This window comes from Pogonomyrmex barbatus, unplaced genomic scaffold, assembly GCF_055798465.1.
Source record: "Pogonomyrmex barbatus isolate J1 unplaced genomic scaffold, ASM5579846v1 scaffold3, whole genome shotgun sequence".
Classification (NCBI taxonomy): domain Eukaryota; kingdom Metazoa; phylum Arthropoda; class Insecta; order Hymenoptera; family Formicidae; genus Pogonomyrmex; species Pogonomyrmex barbatus.
In genome coordinates, this window is record NW_028297127.1 from 14,974,757 (window position 1) to 14,994,268 (window position 19,512).

At 35.2% G+C, this 19,512-nt stretch overlaps 1 protein-coding gene across 6 annotated transcripts in view; it reads left to right on the forward strand.

Moving 5' to 3' along the window:
• The window catches only part of Rbp6 (RNA-binding protein 6), a 596,225-nt gene that overhangs the window by 211,145 nt on the left and 365,568 nt on the right, over positions 1-19,512 (forward strand). For all 6 annotated transcript variants that reach the window (XM_089079353.1, XM_025218444.2, XM_011639884.2 and 3 more), the window contains one exon: positions 18,819-18,900. In XM_089079353.1, coding sequence (XP_088935479.1) covers positions 18,819-18,900 — 82 coding nt within the window. The remainder of the gene's footprint in view (positions 1-18,818; positions 18,901-19,512) is intronic.

A 19,512-nucleotide genomic window follows, 5' to 3' on the forward strand; every position in this document is an offset into this window, starting at 1 on the left:
ACATTAAGACGAGAGGCGTTTCCCTAACTTGCAGCAGCACGCCTCCTTCACGGAACGCGGCATGCTGTTTTTCACGAGGGACATAAACGAGCATTCCCTGGGAGTGCAAGCGAGAGAATCTCGCGCATACACAATAAACCCTCTCTCTCCCTCTATCGCAGCTAAAAGACGCAGCAACGAATTCACGTCGCGTCTTATGAACCCTGTAAACCGACTGCGAGCGACGCTTTAGGAACCCTCACCCTCCCTCCCAGGAGTTTTCTGGATGGGCCCTCCTACCTCTCAGAAACAAAACGTCGCTGTAAGATATCACGAACGGAACTGTTCGGAGAACGGCGGGAGGGGGTTGCAAACACGTAGGCCTTTATAAATTTCTCCCGAGCTCACGCTGGTCCTTACGACGGAGCTAAGATATGCTTCTTCCTGTGGTATTCTCGGCACGCGCCGCTATTCCCCCGCGCTGCTACTGCGGGTTGTTCTCTGATGCGCGTGCTGTCGGACAGTCGCGAGGAGTTGGAAAGTTGCGGAAAACGGCCGCACGAGTTCGCGCGCCGTGCGACGCGAGATGACTTCGTTTTGCACTGCATCAGGAAATTCCGGATTTTCTTTCTACCGGCGATTTCACGTCGATTCTCAGAATACGCAGCATCTGCGTCATAAAGCATTATATATGCGATATGAACAAAAGGAAATTCTTGTAATTTAAAACGTTTTTTTGTAATTGTTTTTTTTTTAATATTGTGATAATTAAACCGTTTTGAAAAGTTGACATTTAATTAAATAAAACATTAACTTTTATTAAAATTAAATGAAGAATTATGTATTAATTTAAAAATTATTTACTTTTTATTATTATTTATGTAATATAAATTATATTAATATTTTTAAAATTAATAAATAATAGATTTTTTCCATTTCAAAATACTTTATAATATTAAAATATAATTATAATTAATCCCTTAATTTATCAATGATTTTATAATTTTCTGCTTGTAATTGTGCTTGGTGCAATAATTATTGCAATATTTATAAAAGAGTGCAAATTATTATTTTATAGTAGAATTTGACATTAACATGTCAGGATAACGCATTATCACTAAAAAATGTCAGAAAAAAAAAATATATATATATATATATATATATATATATATATATATGAGCAAATACGGTAACAATAGTCTGTATAAAATTAGTCTGTATAAAAATGGTATATATTACATTTACAGATTTGAATATAAAGGGTAAATTACAGAGCACAAAGTCGATATGTGTTCGATTTGGCGTTTTGCGATCGTTTTGTGCAGCACGTTTCATCCGTGATTTTATTCTCGTCTCTCTCTCTCCTCTGCTCGTTCCTTTTTTATCGGACCGTTTACATCGTACGGATCGTCGAGTTCGATATCGTGACAATGGCCGATACAATATCCGAATGTGCGAGGCGTATGGAGTGACGTTTAAGCGACAACGAACACTACACAGAAGAAAGGATGAATCGAGATAGAAGCGAAATGGGAAGAAAGGGTTGCATAGATGAAAGAGAAGGGGAGGAAGGCCAAACTGGCCGGCTCGATTTTTGTTCTTCACTCGAGGTCGAGAGAATGGCGAGCGAACAAAAAACGTTCGAAAAAGGGTAGCATTTGATCCGATTAAAAATGACGTTTGATAAATTCGCGCGGATGCAGGCGGTGTTACGCTAGCCAGCTCCGGATAATTAAAACGTTATGAATGAGTTCGAGGACATAATTTTTCTTGCCCCTTTTCCTTATCCGCTAACACGACCTACTTTTTCAATTAATTTTAAGTGAACTTTGGTAGAATTTTCATTGGAGGCTTAATCGCAAAGATATTTTATGTTGATAATTAAAAATTTTTGCATTCAGAATTTTATTATTAATCATATGACAGTTTCTTCTATGTATGCATAATAATATCTATATAGTCTTTTTAAGTTAAAGTATAATTAAAGAAAATATATACGAACCAAATAATAGTATCATATAGTTTCAAGTTGTTAATTCAAGCTTACTAAAATTTGAATTTTTTATATCAAATGGAAGAGATAAGTTCCAAAAATACGAGTTAATATGTCTATGAATTAAAACATTCTATTGCGATATAATCTATATTTATTTTTGAGTATATTTATAGGGACTTGTAATATTCACGTTTCTTCTATGCCATACTCAACAAGTATATTAATAATTATTTCATTAAACTTTATAAGGATAATTTGATTCGCTTTAATCATGACGATCTGCTTATAACACGTATAGTATTTCATTTTTATTAATATATATAATTATTGAAATGGATATGTGGGAGGGATATTTTTGATAATTTAAAGAGAAGGCGTACATATACAATTAACGTATTTTATAATATTATATATTCTATTTTGTTATTTAATTAACGCACTGTGGAAAGTTACTGCGTAAAACTTTTAAAATTAAACTGGCCGATTAACTTCGAGTCTCCGGGCGAAAGCGAATAATCCGTAGTGCTTTAAAAAATTCTGCCGCCGAATATATTCCGTCCGGGTAGCAATGGCAGCTTGGACTTTCAAGAGCTCATTGACGAGCCCGTGGGCTTGTTCCGCACCGGTGACGCGCGTAGAAGTTCCAAGATAAACTTTCTAGTGGTATGGAGCTCGAAATGCAATCCCACTAGAATTATTGGTGCAGGAGTTTTCTGGATGCGGTAAAAAAAAAAAAAGAAGAGATGGAGAGAAACAAATTTAATCAAATTTTTATCAAAATGGACGTAATATCTGTTCAAGAATTTGGATGAAGCGTTGGGGAAAGTTGGGCAGATTATAAATTTCTTTTCTCTTTAAATGTATTCGGTATTATTTATTTGTATTTCTCCCATAACGTGTTATAACGAAATTCTAAAGTATATCATAATTCTATTCCTACCGTACTTCCAAACGACTATGTTGAATGGGATATTCGTAGAATTGCGGTTCGCGCAGCGAGGTCAAAGCTGCTCTCGTCTTCTTCTCGCTCGGTTACGTCCTTTGTACGTTTGAGGTTTCATGGTTGATAAAAAGTACGGAATAATGCAGAAGTAAGCAGGAAGTGAGGGAGAGAGTAGTTGGAGGCTGGGTCGCGAGAAAATGTTTCGTGTGTTTCCTGTGCCGCGAGGTGGTTCGACGAGGTCAAACACTGACCAGCTTAGATCCGCGGTGGACCGTGACTTTGTGGCCGTGCAAGGGAAACGGCGAGAGGAAAAGCGGAGAGAGGGGACGAAAGTAACTAGACTTCCGAGGGCATTTTCATGCCGATCGGAAAGCGGATATCGACACCATTGGATTGCACGTCATATTGGAAAGCGTATGACGTAGTCTCTCTAAGATTAAAGGGGGAAGATTGGTAGAATCGTTTTTTTTTAACTCTGAGAAACAAAGAGGTGAAATGTAAATTTGCAAAAAGTAAGATAAAATATATCAATTGTCGTAGTGTTTAATTAAAAAATGAAATTTTAAGAATAGCTTTGAAAAAAGAAGAGAGAAGATGAGAAATTTATCCTAAATTAAATATACATAATATTACAGAAATTAAATACAGAAATAAATTGCTTTACTTTAAAATTTCTGATGATGATCTTTGATAATTTCCGAGATTGATGTGCTTACGAATGATTAAAGGGAAAAGAAGTTAATGTGGAAGTTAATGTTGGCCTCGGCTTGTATCAGTACACATGGATGAAGAGACGAATGGTACATAAGAACGTGCGATCACAAGGCAGGATCAGAGTTGGCTCAAAGCTACACAGGGGTGGTTACATTGGGATGCACATCTCTGACTGCATTTGCGTGTTTCCAAGCGGTATATGGCAAGAGAGACGGATGGCGGTTAGGTCACCGACGCGAGATACAGGCCGTTGAAACACGATTGTTGCATTATTCGGGGGCCGCAGCTTTCGAACTTGCGGTGAGATTTGCGACCTCACTTTCGTAACATAGGGGCGAAAGAATTAATCTCTAGAATGCATTGCGGTCGATCCTAACTTTTTGACATTCATCCCTTTTGCTGCCGGATATTTTTTGGCATTACTTTCTTTACAATCTTTAGCAACATCTTTTTTCAAGAAAGAAAATAATCTTCCCCGGAAATTAATATTGCAAGACAGATTTCTTTGATTTACAAAAAAATGTCAATTATAATTTTCGTATTTTACTAACAAATATACGTTATGAAATTACTTTCACAAATGAATGTATGTATGTATAGAAACCGCGTGAATAAGTAGATTGATACTTAACTATTTTGTGAAAACGAAGCGCGATCGTTTTATCGATAATTCTGAAAATCACAGTTGTTGCGAAAAAGAGCATCCGACCGCTCTCGTTATGGCCTTTTTTTTTAATACGCTCGAACGGACACGGTATTTCGCTGCCGATAAATCGAAATGGCGGAAGTGGAAGCGCTTCAGGCCGCACCGGCTTTTCTTGGAACGAGGCGGAGGCAGACACTTGCGTATATACCGGAACTTCCACGGCCTCGACATTTCATTTCCGTCGATTGGACGGAAGTTTCTCTCTCTCTCTCTATATGGACCAGGGTTTGTCTCGCGAAGTGAATAGAAGAAAACAAGAAAGAGCGAGAAATGGTGGAAAACGAACAACGATGATAACAACGATGATAACGACGACGACGATAGCAACTACGGCGATGACGGTAGTGCATAAAGAAAACCAAGAGGCTTAAGGAGTTTAAATATACGTAGAGAATTAAGATCCTTTACGTACGCAAACGTAACAGTCGGCGGAATTGGTTTCCCTTCCGTCTTTTTTCACTGAACTTTTTCACAATTTTCCCGTCGAGTCGCAACGAGCTGCCGCTCGAGAAGTACATAATGTTTCAAGAAGGAACGAGAGGCGGGGATAGTTCATTCGTCGCATTTAACTGCTTCCTGCGATGCGCTTCCGCGGCCGGATACTCCTACTTCTTGAATCCATATTATAAGAAATGCAGCGAGTTGTTTGAAATTTAAAATAGCCTTGCTTTCTGCTTGATGATCATGGTTGGTCTCTTATTGTATATCAGGTTGGAGCGATACATTTGTCCTTCCTGTCGATTATCAATAATGAATGATTTAAAAATAATAAATTTCAAGCATTTTATAATCTTAAAGACTTTAGATGAATTTTTTTACATTAATTGTATTTTTTATATTAATTGTACAAAATCTCTGCATCTGCATCTCAGATTTACTTTATTTTTCGCACATATCGTTAGTAAATATTTTACGTTTTCGATAATTTCAGATTTTTAAGAGAAATATAGAAACCTTAAAAGAAGCTTTAGACTATTGATAATATAAAAATTTTTGCATTTAATTCTAAAAGTTTAAAAATTAAAACTTTGAAAATTGATGCGCAATATAGAATATTATATAAGGTAAAAAATTGTTAATAAATAATTTCTAATAGATTTTAATACCTTTATTTTGCATACGTTTACAAAGTTTATCATAGGCAAAATTTGTATTGTATATAGACATAGCGATATAATAGATAATAATATCTTTCTTCTTTCGATATTATCGATATTATGGAGCTGTTTAAAGATCTCTGCGTAATTTGTAAGTATCTTTATGTTTACAGAAAGCTAAGCATATATTGCATAAAAAAATTGTTGATTTTGATAACAAATTTGTTTTAAGCTTTCATCATCACATTGAAAAGGGATATCGGGGCTAATGGAGCAGATTGCATCAAACCGCGCCAAGTTTAGCACCGCGGAATTCGGCTCAAACATAACCGAATATAAATAGTAATTGTAAATTTTGGGTAACGAATCTTATTACTAATATTGATGTATGCTCTAAAAAATAAAGAAATTTATTACTTCGTTATTAGAAAAATTACTAGGCAATTGTCACTTTCAAGTTTATAAAAAATTTATTTATTACGAAATATGAGACAATGAAAATAAGGTATTTTATAGACACTATATTTAATTATAGAAATTATTATTTTACGTATATATGTAATTAATTTATATTTTGTATTGTACATTTGAATAAGAAAATAATTATCTTTTTAAAAAGATTTTTAGCGAAATATTTTACAATCTTATGAAAAAACAAATTTAATTAGATCGGTCTGGAAACATATTGTTATAGTAGAGTTGTGACTGAGCAGAGGTTCGTTGTAGTAGATTATTAGGAGACCTCGAAACTCGTATTGCCTAAGTGTGCTTGGCATGATTTCATTCATTTCTGTGGCTAATATGCAGGTGAGTCCTTCGCGTTTCTGACGTACCAAACTAAGATCGTCCCTAAGTTACTAATTATAAGCGATCTATGTTTGGATGTCTAGCCAATATATTCTGGCATTGATAACGGACACGATTGCTCTATCTCTTATTGCGATTCCTTTGAATTATTGAACGCAATTAACCGATGTAACATAATAATGGCATCGAACAGTGGCGCCTTTAAAATCTATTTGAAAAGTACTAAATTATTATTATTATTATCTTAAAGATTGATCTTACATTTGATAAAATATTCAAGATGTTTAAATGTAATCTCAAATAATTAGAATAAATAAAATAAGAGATAAGTAATTTTAGTGCTTATCAAAGTTAAAAAATAAGTTATTTTATATTGTCGTTTTGAAGTTATTTAAACAAGTTAGGCATAAAATTTTGATTATATTTTTTCATACTGCGAAAAAAGCTTTTTTTTTTTATAAATGTTTCAAAAATAACAATAAGCATTTTTATTATAATCTTCTTTAATTTATATTAATAAGTTGAATTGGTTTTTCATAATCTTTTATTAATCTAGAAAATCTTAATAAAGAAACAAATGAAAAGACAGAAACAAATAAAGAAAAAGATAAATATTGTTACGTGAGAGAAACGGCTATTGAATGTAACGGGTTAACATATTAGTCGCTTTGGCGTCTCGTACATTTTCGCACGGTTTGCTCGGATGCTCGTAGCTGTAAGACGTGATACAGTTTGACGTCATCAATATTGAATTCAATAGACCAGGGTTAACGGAGGTTAACTCACTCGTCTACGCACGAGTTCCCATCTTTCTGCTTTCTACTCTTCCTCATCGTAACAACGACGTCGCAATTGCGCGCTCAGACTTCGATAATAAATCGCGATCTATTGCTTCGCGCGTCTCGCTCGTCTGCGTCGTAATTCAAAAGCGCAGTTTCCATTATTTGTCAGCAGACAGGTGAATTACGTACGCGTATACGCAATGTCCGTAAAGTCTCTGTCTCTAGATGACAGAGTATCAAGCGGGCTCTCTTTGAACAAGAGGAATGAATTGCTGCGCGCATATACTTTCTACCGGTAGACTATCGATTGCCTTTTGCCAAAAGTACGAGGAGTTTCAGAGCGTAATATACAGCTTCCTTTATTCGAATTTTCTTATTTTAAGCTGGATAGAAGTGTAAACGTAGAAAGTCGATTGGCGTCGAACTTTTTCGATGAGTATTGCTATAGAAATCGAAGTGAAAGGCGGGATCGTATTGAGCCGTTTAGTTTTAAAGTAGCGCAACTCAAGTTTGAAAAATGCTCACATCGATTTGTGTTTGTATACTACTTGAATTTATCGTGCTCTGAACTTTTATTTACGCCACTTTGAAAGCAAACAGCTCAATCAGTCGATTTCAATGCATCAAAGAATCCGTAGTCGACGGAAAAATTTTCTATAATGATCGAGATTAAATAAAAAAAATTGTGACGGAATAAGTAGATATTAAATTAATAATACTGATTAAATGAAAGTAGATTTAATAAAAAAATTGGGTGGACATAAGAATTAAAAAAAAAAGAGATATGCGAGAGAAAAAAAAAAGAGAAGGTATTGTCTCTCAACTAGACAGATGAATGCTTCATGACCGCGTTTCTCTATTAAGCATTCGCGGCACTTATTAGAACGTCCTACATTCCGCGCTGACAAACGGGAGGCCAAAGCAAGCCGAATAGAATCGGCTTTGTAAGGCTCGAGTGTATTTCGCGATCGCTTTTACGCGTTTCTTCGGCGAACGAAACAGATATCTCGGCAGTCGGAAGGGAAGAAAGGGTTGAGCACGCCGTCGATTGCAACCGAGGCGCACGCCACTGAAATCGGATTAAGAAATCGAGCTGGATATTGCATTTTTGATCGGGTTTTCCGCCGGTTCGTAACCGGCCGGGGTTTCCTATTGGGCTGAATTATTAAATTCAATTTTTCGAGTACTGAGAGATTTGAATTATTAAGGCGGCCTTGGCACGAAGACTTTCTTTGCAATCGTGACCGTCTATCCCTTTTCCTCCTTTCTTTCCTCTTTTTCCTACGTCTGGCATCATACTTTCTTACAGCTTAAGAAAACAGAATATAACATTTTGTAGTAATCCTCTGTTTGATTGTAATATTCATTAATTCATGTTATTTCAATTTTTTGCAATATAGGTGATAAATTAAATTTATCGTTATTATTATTTATTTAGTTTTACAATTTTCGTCGAGTCAGAAACATTGAAATGTTACTTCAGTTTTCTCTCTCTCTCTCTCTCTCTCTCTCTCTCTCTTTCTTTCTTTCTTTTATCCTCTTTCCGTTCCTTTTTCGTATGCCATACATTTTGTCTGTCTTTGAACTCACCACTCGCCGTTTCTTCTCCGTTTCCTGGTTTTCAAGATGGTTTGGTACGATACGTATATTGTGGAGAACGAAATCACGATTTAATGCAAGATCTGACAGCTTACAAGCCGACGGGCGAGGATTTAAAAATTTAAGAGATCAGACACGATCATTGGAACGCGCAAGTTGGATTTACTTTGCTATTGGCGATCGATGCAGCGACGTTAAAAGAAGGAATACTTTTTTTAATATTATGGGATTATATGAAAATAAATACGATACGATACTGAATATTTTCCACAAAAATTTTATCTTTTTTTGAATAATGTTAAAGACAGATTGGAAATTGCTGCGTTTCAATATTCTCGGAATTTATTGTAATTAATATTTCCGAAATGTAAATAAGGAGAATTTATCCTTCAATCAAATGAATCTTTATCTTAATTGAAAGATAATTTAAGCTTTAAAACATTTAATCTTACAAATATAAAATTGCTAAATAAGATGACATTCAATCAATCAGATAATCTTTTAGTATTTAGTATTTAGTTTTAAATGTTATCCGTGTTACTATTAACTAGTTTTTGAGACATAATTTTATTGACAACAAACTTTGCTTGGATTTAAGTGAAGAAAAACTTTTATGTCTATATTTACAAAGTTTAATTTTTAAAAAGATTTTCTATCTGTTTAGAACTTTTTTAAGAACTATTATTCTAATTTTTTAATCGTCCAAGTTACATACATAACTTCTGCAATATTATATTTAATTTATCATTGATTTTTATTTTAAATATTTATCTCTAAAATAGAAGGATAAAATTTTTTTATATTTGACTCACGAGTGATTGATCGATTTTAACATATAAAAATGTAATATATTAAATTATTCAATTATTACAGAAAGAATTAATGGCGTATATCGTTAATTGTATTATCTTCGAGCATAGTAATGTTAGTTACAAAATAAATCTGTGTGAACCGAAATTGCTATCAGAAAGGAGACACAATTCTTGATAGCGTCCAGCTGTGAGACAAACGAATAGAACGGGATGGCGATCGAAAGGAGGTGGGAAATAGCAACCGGGAAGGGAGAATCTTCACTAGCTAGTTTTCCGCGCGATTTACCGCGAGAAACCAGAGAAAGGATTGAGGGCCGAGATTGGAAGGAGTTGAGCGACGCGGAAGTGGAAGCCGAAGTGGATCGGAGATTCGGGACGAGACAGAACCGAAAACGAAAAAGCTTGAAGCGAGGGCTTCTTAAGTGGGCAGAGCTAGTTGCGAAGATTCAGGTACACGAGGGAAACGGGCCTGGGGCGGAAAAGAGGGAGGGTTGAATGATAAGGGATGGGATAGGCGGAGAGACGCGGTATAAGGAGGACGTAGAACAGTGACTTAGCGATAGGTATTATCGTATGAGAATCTCTCATCGGGTCCGATAGTTCGAGCGCGCGGATGTGGAATAAAGCTCATCAGGGATTCAGTCCGCAATCCGCATTTGATGAATTAAAGATGTCGCTGGGAGTAACAAGAATGGAACCCTGTCTCGTTTCTCCGTTGGCTCGCCCTTTCTCGTACTCATCGAGGCTTCTCCGAATCGTTGCATCGCCGATTTCCCGGTCTCGCGGAGTCGTTCTGCCGCTTATCCGCCTTATTACGAATGGAATTAACCTCCGATAGACAGGCAGCGGTCAGATATTATTGATCTTAAAGTCGAACGGCAGAAAAGTTCTGTAGAACGAGAAGACGTTTAACTAAAATATGCGAGTTATAATATTTTCTTATTATCAGGAAGCTATCATTATCTGTTGTAAATATTTAATTATTTATATTAAATATTAAAAATAGAATTTTAAAAGAGAAAGAGAGAGACTAATTTAAATATCGATTAGCTTTATTTTATTTGAACTATTTATTTCTATCTTTGTACATATTTTATAGTTTAGATATAAAATAGTTCTATGTACGATAGTAACATGTACGTGCACATGCAATTACAATGATACTCTGTGGATTTGCTACGAGATGCCTGTTTTGATACTGTCCTTAATTGTAAATGTAAGACCCAGATTTTCTTTTGCCCGAGCTCGCCTATTTTATCTTGAATGCTGCGGGCACTATTTGTTAAGTTAATCGCCATAGACCATAAGCTTGTCGCTAGGTCCGATCACTTCCAAGTGACGCGAAATAAAGATCAAGAGACGCGGAAGTGGAGGCGGAAGTATCCTCAAGAATGGGAGAGTGCCATCAAGAAAATCAGTCGCGGTCAGCGAAAGCGTGGCGACGCCTCGCAGCGAAGTGTCAGCAGAAAAGGGGTCTGGCGACAAAGAGCCCGAGTGGGTCTCGTAGAGAGAAGAGAAGGAGGAATTACGAGAAAGGGTGGCTCAAAGGGAGACGGAAAAAGAGGGTAGCAAGAGTAGTCGTACCTGCGTGGTTGCCATCATTAGGATGGTAGGCCATAGCTGCAATGCGGGTGCCTATACGATAGAATGGAAGAGGGGGCGGAGTACTGTGTGCTTGCTGGATGCCTACATCGACTGTACATTCTCTCTCTCTCTCTCTCTCTCTCTCTCTCTCTCTCTCTCTCTCTTTCTCTCTTTCTCTCTCGCTTACTCCCTTACTATGCATCAACCACGGCACTATCGCGAATCCTGGAAGCGGGGTTGGCTCGCAGCCAGATAGGCTCCAGGTTCTGTCGTCCCTCTTACGTCCCGTCACTACTCTGTGCGCGTAGAGAATCAACCCCCGTCTATTACCACCCCCTTCGCGGCGCATGCTTTGCTGTCTATGTGTGTCTGTGTATGTATACTGATTCGAGTATTAAACTTTTGTAATTCGAAATAAATAAATTATTACTTTTGGATCTATCGAGATTGAAAATTACTTATAATAACAAAAGAATTAATAATAATTTAAATTCTTTGTATGTTACGTAAAATGTATAATTGGTATTAAAAGATATAATTGATGCAACTTATTAGTAGTTTTTTTTAATTTTAAAGTAATTGGGTTTAATCATTTTTTACAACTGCAATTTATTGCTATTACTTTGTTGTAACTAGCATTGCAATTAACAAGTCATTGTCATAAATCTGCAGACTTATATATATGTAGCAACAATTTTCACATGTCTATGATATGCATACTCTGATGTTAACGTAATATTGTTATGTAATACTTTTACTTAATATATCTCGATTATTTGATTTATCATTGATGTACGAAGTCGGATCCAATGATATACAATGTCGGACTCAATGATGTATGAAGTTGGGTCGAAGAAAAATAGAAAATGTTTCCAGTTTGTTCCTGAAAAAACTATAGCAATTTGGAATTGGTTCTTTCTCTCTGCCGCCAGGCTATATGTTCAATTCCCTCGCGGCTCGTCCGATCGGCACGCCACGATTCCAGCCGGACCCAAGTGTACGTTTACGTTGCCGTTAATGGCTCGTCGCTGCGCAAGAAGACAGTCACGACGGATAGACGGCACGATCTTTTTGGAACGCTGCTACGTTCGCCAAAATAGACGCCGGCACGCGAGAGCAGCTCGAAGTAGGAGATGCAGCGTTCCGGTCCGCGGCGTCTTGTCCCACGGGACAAGCGAGAACATAGAGACGGGAAGTTTTCATGCAGCGGCCAACGCAATGTTTATTTATTTACTTGATGCACATGACATCGCGCCGCATGATTGTTGCTCCACTCGAGGAGCTCCACTGGCCGAGGAGTTTGGTGAACCTGATCTCAAATGCGGAAGGTCGCGGCAATTGGGCTCCATCATGTACACAGCTATTCATTGGACTCCTCTTATACGATAATTAATATAGTTACGTTGAATATTAATAGTATTATTAATGGCCGGATGGAAAATTCATCGTCCTGACGATAGACTGATGATAATATTGATTGGTAATTATGGTATTTTCGGGCTTAACGATATTAATAACAGTTTAAGGATTATTTGATGGATGACAATGAAGAATTCATTCTATCGGATCAGTAAACGGGATTTTAATTCATTATATTTTCCTAATTCAATGAACTTATATATTTGATTTTACTTGTCATGATGATAATTGAACAATTCATGGACTTGCGACTATTACATTGATCGGCAATATGAAAAACACATTACATTATCTAATATGCATTAAAATATTAATAGTATTAAAAGCAATCCATATAATTCCTAGAAATTAAGATTTGTCAATTTTACGATAAAGTTTGATAATGAAAATATTCTCTGAAAAACAACATTGTGATATATTTTTTTAATAATATGTCAACAGTAATAATAATAATAATCATATATTTAATAATAATCATATATACTGATATCACATTAATATTATTAATAATGATCAATAACAACGGATGCGCCATACATCTTAAGTTAGCGTTTGAAATTTTGATTGCCACTTGCAATGTTTATCCGATAATTCATGCAAAGTTATATTTATGTGCATCTGCGTAACGTCTTTGACAGCACCGCTGTGTCACATTTATCGATGGTGCGCACAAGCATCGTATTTGCAGATAGGTCGCTGAGTGTTCGCTGCTAATTCTGGTACGCTCAGATTCAGAAATAGAGGTTTATTATTGACTTAACGTGAGTTTCATAATGTTTTTTTAGAGGTACCTTACATGACTCGCGCATGAAGGATGAAAATAGCGAAAGTTATTTGTCATATTTTCTTGTCTTAAATGATTAAGAAGAGGGAAGTAGTCTGAATTAACGCAGAGTCATGACAACAACAGCGACTGACAAATTGCTCAAGTCTGAGTGAGCAATGTAAAATATAACTACATGAATTAATCTATCTTAAAAATGTATCTCTAACTTATCTCTTGTTGATATATAATTTATGTATCGATTTCTTTAAATATATATTAATTCGTATAAATCTAAAAATCTAAGTAAGGGAATAAATATCTTCTCAATCATCTTAGTACCTTAGTAGGAATGTACGAAGTTTTCAAAAAGGCTGTATATTTTGTTATCACATGTTACGGTTGCTTTTTTCTCCCATTGACTGGTAAGTTACTTAAACGTTAGTAATTTTTCCAATTTTTAAGTTTGGAAGAGCATTTTTTTTGTATTGTATATTTCTATGTATTATTTCTATGTATTATTTAGTCATTTATTGCAATAATGTAATGTGATAAACTATTGGTTCAAGCTTTATTATTATTAGCTGCTATTATTAACCGGTTACGCTCCAAGGAATGGCAAGAATTTCATCGTACGCGATCATCGTAAACCAAATTAGAATTCTCTTCGCCTCGATGCGTCGCTATAACAGCGAAACGGTGCGCGAGTATCGTGACCCGTTGCCGAAGATGTGACATCCTCGCTGACAGAAATCTCATCCCGCGAGTAATAGAGAGCGAGGGGTCTTCTTTTTGCTCCGGAGGTATCACGATGCCATTAATATAGCCGCGGGACGCGCGCTAGCTAGAGACTCTCTATCTCTCGCCCGCTCGTTCTTGCCTGCCGGGAACAGGCGTGTAGTAACTCCGCGTTTATTCAAATGATGCTTTAGGTTGAGCCTTGAGCGTCCTTTGGCGAAGGATAAGTAATCCTAGTAGATTCGCGGGAGACGTAACTCGAGGAAGAAGCGAAGAAAGAAGCGCGGCTGGAGATCGAATAGGGAAGGAGAGGCACGTTCGAGGGTCAGGGATAGGACGGCAGGAGGAAAGAGAAAGAGAAAGAAAGAAAGGGAAAGACGGGAAGACCATGAAGATAGGATGGGAGTGGAATGAAGGAAGATAGAGAAGACGAAGAGACGAGGAGGAAGAGGCGGACAAGGCCATTCGTTTCAATGAACGGTCCTCCGGAATGGGGGAGAATCGCCCCTTCGCCTCTCTCATCCCGTATCCTCTCTGACTCCTGGGGGATCCGAGAGATAGGATAGGATAGAACTCGGTATATAGGACTTTATGCGAGTCTTCTCTGAATAGAAAAACACTCGAGCAGAGGCCAGCGTGCATCATGTTCACCTCCGCTCCCCTTCTATGGCGTCTTCTGCTACCTCTTCAGCCTCCTGGCATCTCTTCCGAGATTCCTCTCCAGCATTGAATCTCATTTGAATGGAGCCCGCCACCTCGACGTCTCCTCTTCTGCCATTGACTACTACGTGGATAGTCGGTTCTGGAGTTTCCTCCACGGCGACCAATATGCTCCAAGTACGATGCGGTGCGATGCAAGACGGAAAATCTAGGAAGAAAGAGAAAAAGAGAGAGGGAGAGCATGAAGAAATTGAAGGCAAGTAAAGGTTGCATCAGCATCTACAGATTTGGAAGTAGAAAAGAAGTTTCGGATTAGCTCTGCTCTTTGGGCAATTCTTTAGAAGCTATTGGGACTTCTAGCACCTCGATCTCTTCAGTTATATGTAGTGAAAAGAAAGTTTTTAGCTTAGTTTGCTAAAAACTTGTAAAACTTCGCACAATAATTTAGACGTAAACAACAATGTAGAATTATTTATAATTCTATACTCATTGAAGAGATTTATTCTTTATTTTTACAAAATTTGTAAAAAAAGGCGAGATTTTTATTTTAAGAAATATTAATGAACATTACATGAAGATTAGATAAATATAGCTAAAATTAGCTATAAATTAGCTATAACATAGCTAAAATTCTCACAGAAAGATAAATTTTGATTATATTTTTATAAACATTGAACATAAACATGATTCTATCTGAATCTATTCAAAGTTGAAAAATGTACTTTATATTTACGAAAACGTGGGATAAATGTGTTATATATGAACAACTGTATTTTACGTTAAGATACATAAAATGTAAGTTTGCAAACTCGATAGAAACGCAGCATTCTTTTGCCGAAGAAAACCATGGCTGGCACATTACCAATGCAAAACGCAATACAATGCATGCCACTTCGGCAAATTCACCGCTCGTAAACTCCTTAATATAATATAATTTCTTCCTTTATTCCAGGTAGAATTGTAAGTTCTATTGTATCACAAAAAGTGCACAGTTGAAAATATTTATTTATTATTAACACATTAAAGGATGTATTGGAAGTTTTAGAATGTATTAGAAAATGTAGTTCTTTTTTTCTGTCTATCTCTATCAATTCTATTTGTATATGTATTCAGTTAATCAAGCAGATACTACACTTCAACAAGTGAACTGCAGTTTTCTTTGCTTTCAACATTATAAATTGCTGCATTCCAAAGAAGAGTTAAAGAAAGTTACAAGTAAACATTTCCATTTCCCTTAAGTACTTCTTCATTCGAAGTCGACAACGAATCGCTCCAGCTTCCATTTGTTGCTATTCGGAACAGGGAAGAGTTCTGAGCTGAGTAAGCTGGTCGCGTTACCGGCAAAGGGCCAAGGCATGAGCGGATCTTCCTAGTGACTGCAACGAGTGAAATGAGAATGCGAGACGGCCGAGGGCCGCGCGTGAAAAATAAGCTGTGTCGGAGAACAATTAAGGAAATGATAGCCGTAAATTTCGGCGGATCGCGGCCGCGTTTCAAGAGCGTTTTCTCGCGAGAACGACGAAATTGCTTCCATCAATCCGAGAGCTGGGACAAATTAAAGAAGAATTGGCAAGTCTGTTTTAGCGAGAACGAGGATACCCTTCGTACCCTCAAGTTAATGTTATTTTTGTATTAAAGTTTTTACAGTGAGGTCAGAAAATTATCAAGTAACTATTGTAAAAATTAAAAATTACATTCCGAGAAATCTGAACTTTTAAACATAATAAATGCAGAGAATTTTTAAATAGATTTATTTTTTAAAATTTTATTGTTTAAAAATATTTTTAGTATTAATAGTTGTCGTTACATTCATAATTATAATCATAGTTGTCATTACGTTCATAAATTTAAAATCTTGTTATATCTTGTTGTATAAATTTCTATAAAAATTTGTTGTAAATTTAAAAATTGATTACGTTATGTTTCTTAATACATTTAAAAGGTATAGGAATAATTTTTATCACTTATTCATATATTTTTATCTATATTTCTAAATAGAATCGAAGTAAACTATTAGAGAATTTATCAGTCTTGTTTTTGTATTTATTAATAAAAGTTTCAATTAGAAAAAATACAATCAGTCTGTTGCTTTATTGTTCTTTACTTGCATATTTTCAAGATTTAAACAATACTTTAAAGAGCTTGTTTTTTCATCTTCAAAAAAATTCTTTAAATTAAACAAAAGTACAAATCTATTAAGACACAACTCAACGGTGCGTTTTGATAATATCTTTTTTTATTAATATTAATATTTATTTAATATTAATAGAATTTATTTATGAGAAAGATAATGGCGTATTAAACGATGACGTCAATATCTCTAGTTCAACCTAATTATCTTTTAAATGTTTTGTCATAAAACGAACATTAACCGGCGTGGGGTTGATAACAAGCTCCTGCTATATCGTCTCCTTAAGAATTCCGACTTGGTGTCACTAATTAACAGTGGAAGAGCAGAAATGTAATTTATGCGTGAGGCTCGTTACCAAACAGGTGGTGCCCGACGGCTAATGACCTGGAGATACCAATAATTCATTGATTAATGTCGTGCGCTGAATTTGCAAGTCCAGTTATCTCGTATTTTCCGTGCCTTGGTAATAACAATTATCAGACACTCCAAGCATTTATTATTGTAGTCGTTTGTTTGCTCGTATTTCTCATGGAAAATGCAAGCAATAATTAAGATTTATATATTTCTATTTAATAAGCAATTAATTCTCTTTTTTTATCTATTTCATATTTTTTAAATTGGACTTTTATTACGTTTTTATCAACGACTATATGTATGCTATTTTATACTTTTTATAATTTCTTAATTTTAATATTACTGTATCTTATAAGCTCTTTTTATTATAATTTTATAATTATGAAAAGCTATTATTAATTAAGAAGGATTGTATTTGTTTAATATAAAGAATAATAATTAACTTTTTTCCAAACATCTGTTCTTTGAGACAGTCATGCTTTATTGCCTCGATATCGTAAATTATACATTTTAGTTAATATATATTATTTTTTTAACAATTTTATGTAAAAGTAAACATTTATATATTTATCTTCTTGGCCTATCTTAAAGTCTTAAAGTGTTGAAGATTTATTGAAACTTATCCGCGATTGCATAGATAAATAACCGCCGAACATTACGAAGTCTTTAAAGTGGTTTGGATGAAACAGCATATAATTAGATAAGGTGTAAGACGTATTTGGAGCGCAGCCATGCTGGCCCGCCGCCAGTGTTCAGCTTTTCGCTATAAACCTACGAAAAGGGTCAAGGGGGTGTCCCTGGTGGAGAGAAGCGAAGAAGCTCTACATTGGTTACATCGGTCGCATTGATCGTATGGCACGTGCGCGATTGGATAATTTCTCAGCCAACTAAAAAGTAAAAAAAAATAGACATTAAGCGATAGATGATTTTTTCTTCCTTTTTATTGTTTCTCACTATGTAGAAAAAGATATCAGGTGTTTTCAGGTCTCAAGGGAATCATATATAATTTGTAGATTTCTCGTCATGCATCTTTTTTAAATACTTTAATTTGAATAATTTATCTTACGAAGTTATTTTTTTTAATAGAAAAATTATAAAAATTAATCGAGAAATGAAAGAATTTATCTTTATCTATTAGTTATATAATTCTGATTTAATTATTTTTACGTTATTTTTAATGCATATTTTACAATGAATTTTATTACTATTAATCTGCATTAACGGAAAATGATCATTGGGCAAACTCGTCATAGCAGGTGCACAATGTGTAGAATTAGCTACCATCAAAGCTAGGTCGTGTTAAGCTAAAGCTTTACTTTGGACGCACGCACCGCGTTTATCAGGCTACAGGGATTACGCCCCGAAGTGTCGACTCGCGTTGTTATCTACTAATTCCAATTAGCGTCAGTGATCTTCTGTGTTACCTTCAGCTCTAACTTTGGTTGACAGATGCCTGTGCGAAGGGACAATTTGGGTTTCCGTCGCGATGTCACATTTTATCAGACATATTCACGTAAAAGAACATTTTCATAAAAAAAATGACAAATATACATTGCGATAAAAATATTTCGCAATGTTTTCTCGAATGAAAGTGACACAATAGGATATTTTATGATAAGAAAAATGTAATATGGCAATATTTTAACGTTTAGTCTCGTAATTATTTGGAAAATATTTATATGATGATAACTTCTTTCTTTTATAAGAAATAAACAAATTGTTTTATTATTTTAGAGAGCCTCAGGGAGTATTTCACCAAGTATGGAGACATCACAGAGGTTATGGTCATGAAAGATCCCACCACGCGACGATCAAGGTAAGTAATTGTATGTACATATACAATTATATATGTATACACATTATACATATGATACATATGTATACACATTATACATATGCATACATATGTATACACATTGTATAAACATTGTATATAAGAGGAGAGAATTATAATATTTTTATTATATATTCTTTTTATTAATTTTGATAGATTTTATTATTTCAATCTGTTCATTTAAAAAAGCTAAGAATATCTTCATATATGAGTAACTTTCAACACAGCAGAAATGTTCAAAATACATTACAGGGTCTAAAGATATCGTGACATCTTTAGAATATCTCTGTGATCTTTTTTGGACATTTCTGCTGTGTGAGCAAGTATGAAAATCAGAATATTCTTGTGAAAATTTGTAACATGACAATCGTGTGTCAATTTTTCAAAAATTTTCATTAGATCGCTTTATTTCGGTCGTTAAGCGTACAAAATTCTAACATGATTGACGTGCCAAGGTTGTTTCCGTTAAAAATAAGTATACCGATCGGTAGTTCGTAAATTTAAGTTTTATATTTTTTACACTTTATTCTTTCAACATCGTTCACAAGAGAAATGGAAAAAAATTACGGATAATATTATAGCGAGAAAAGTTAA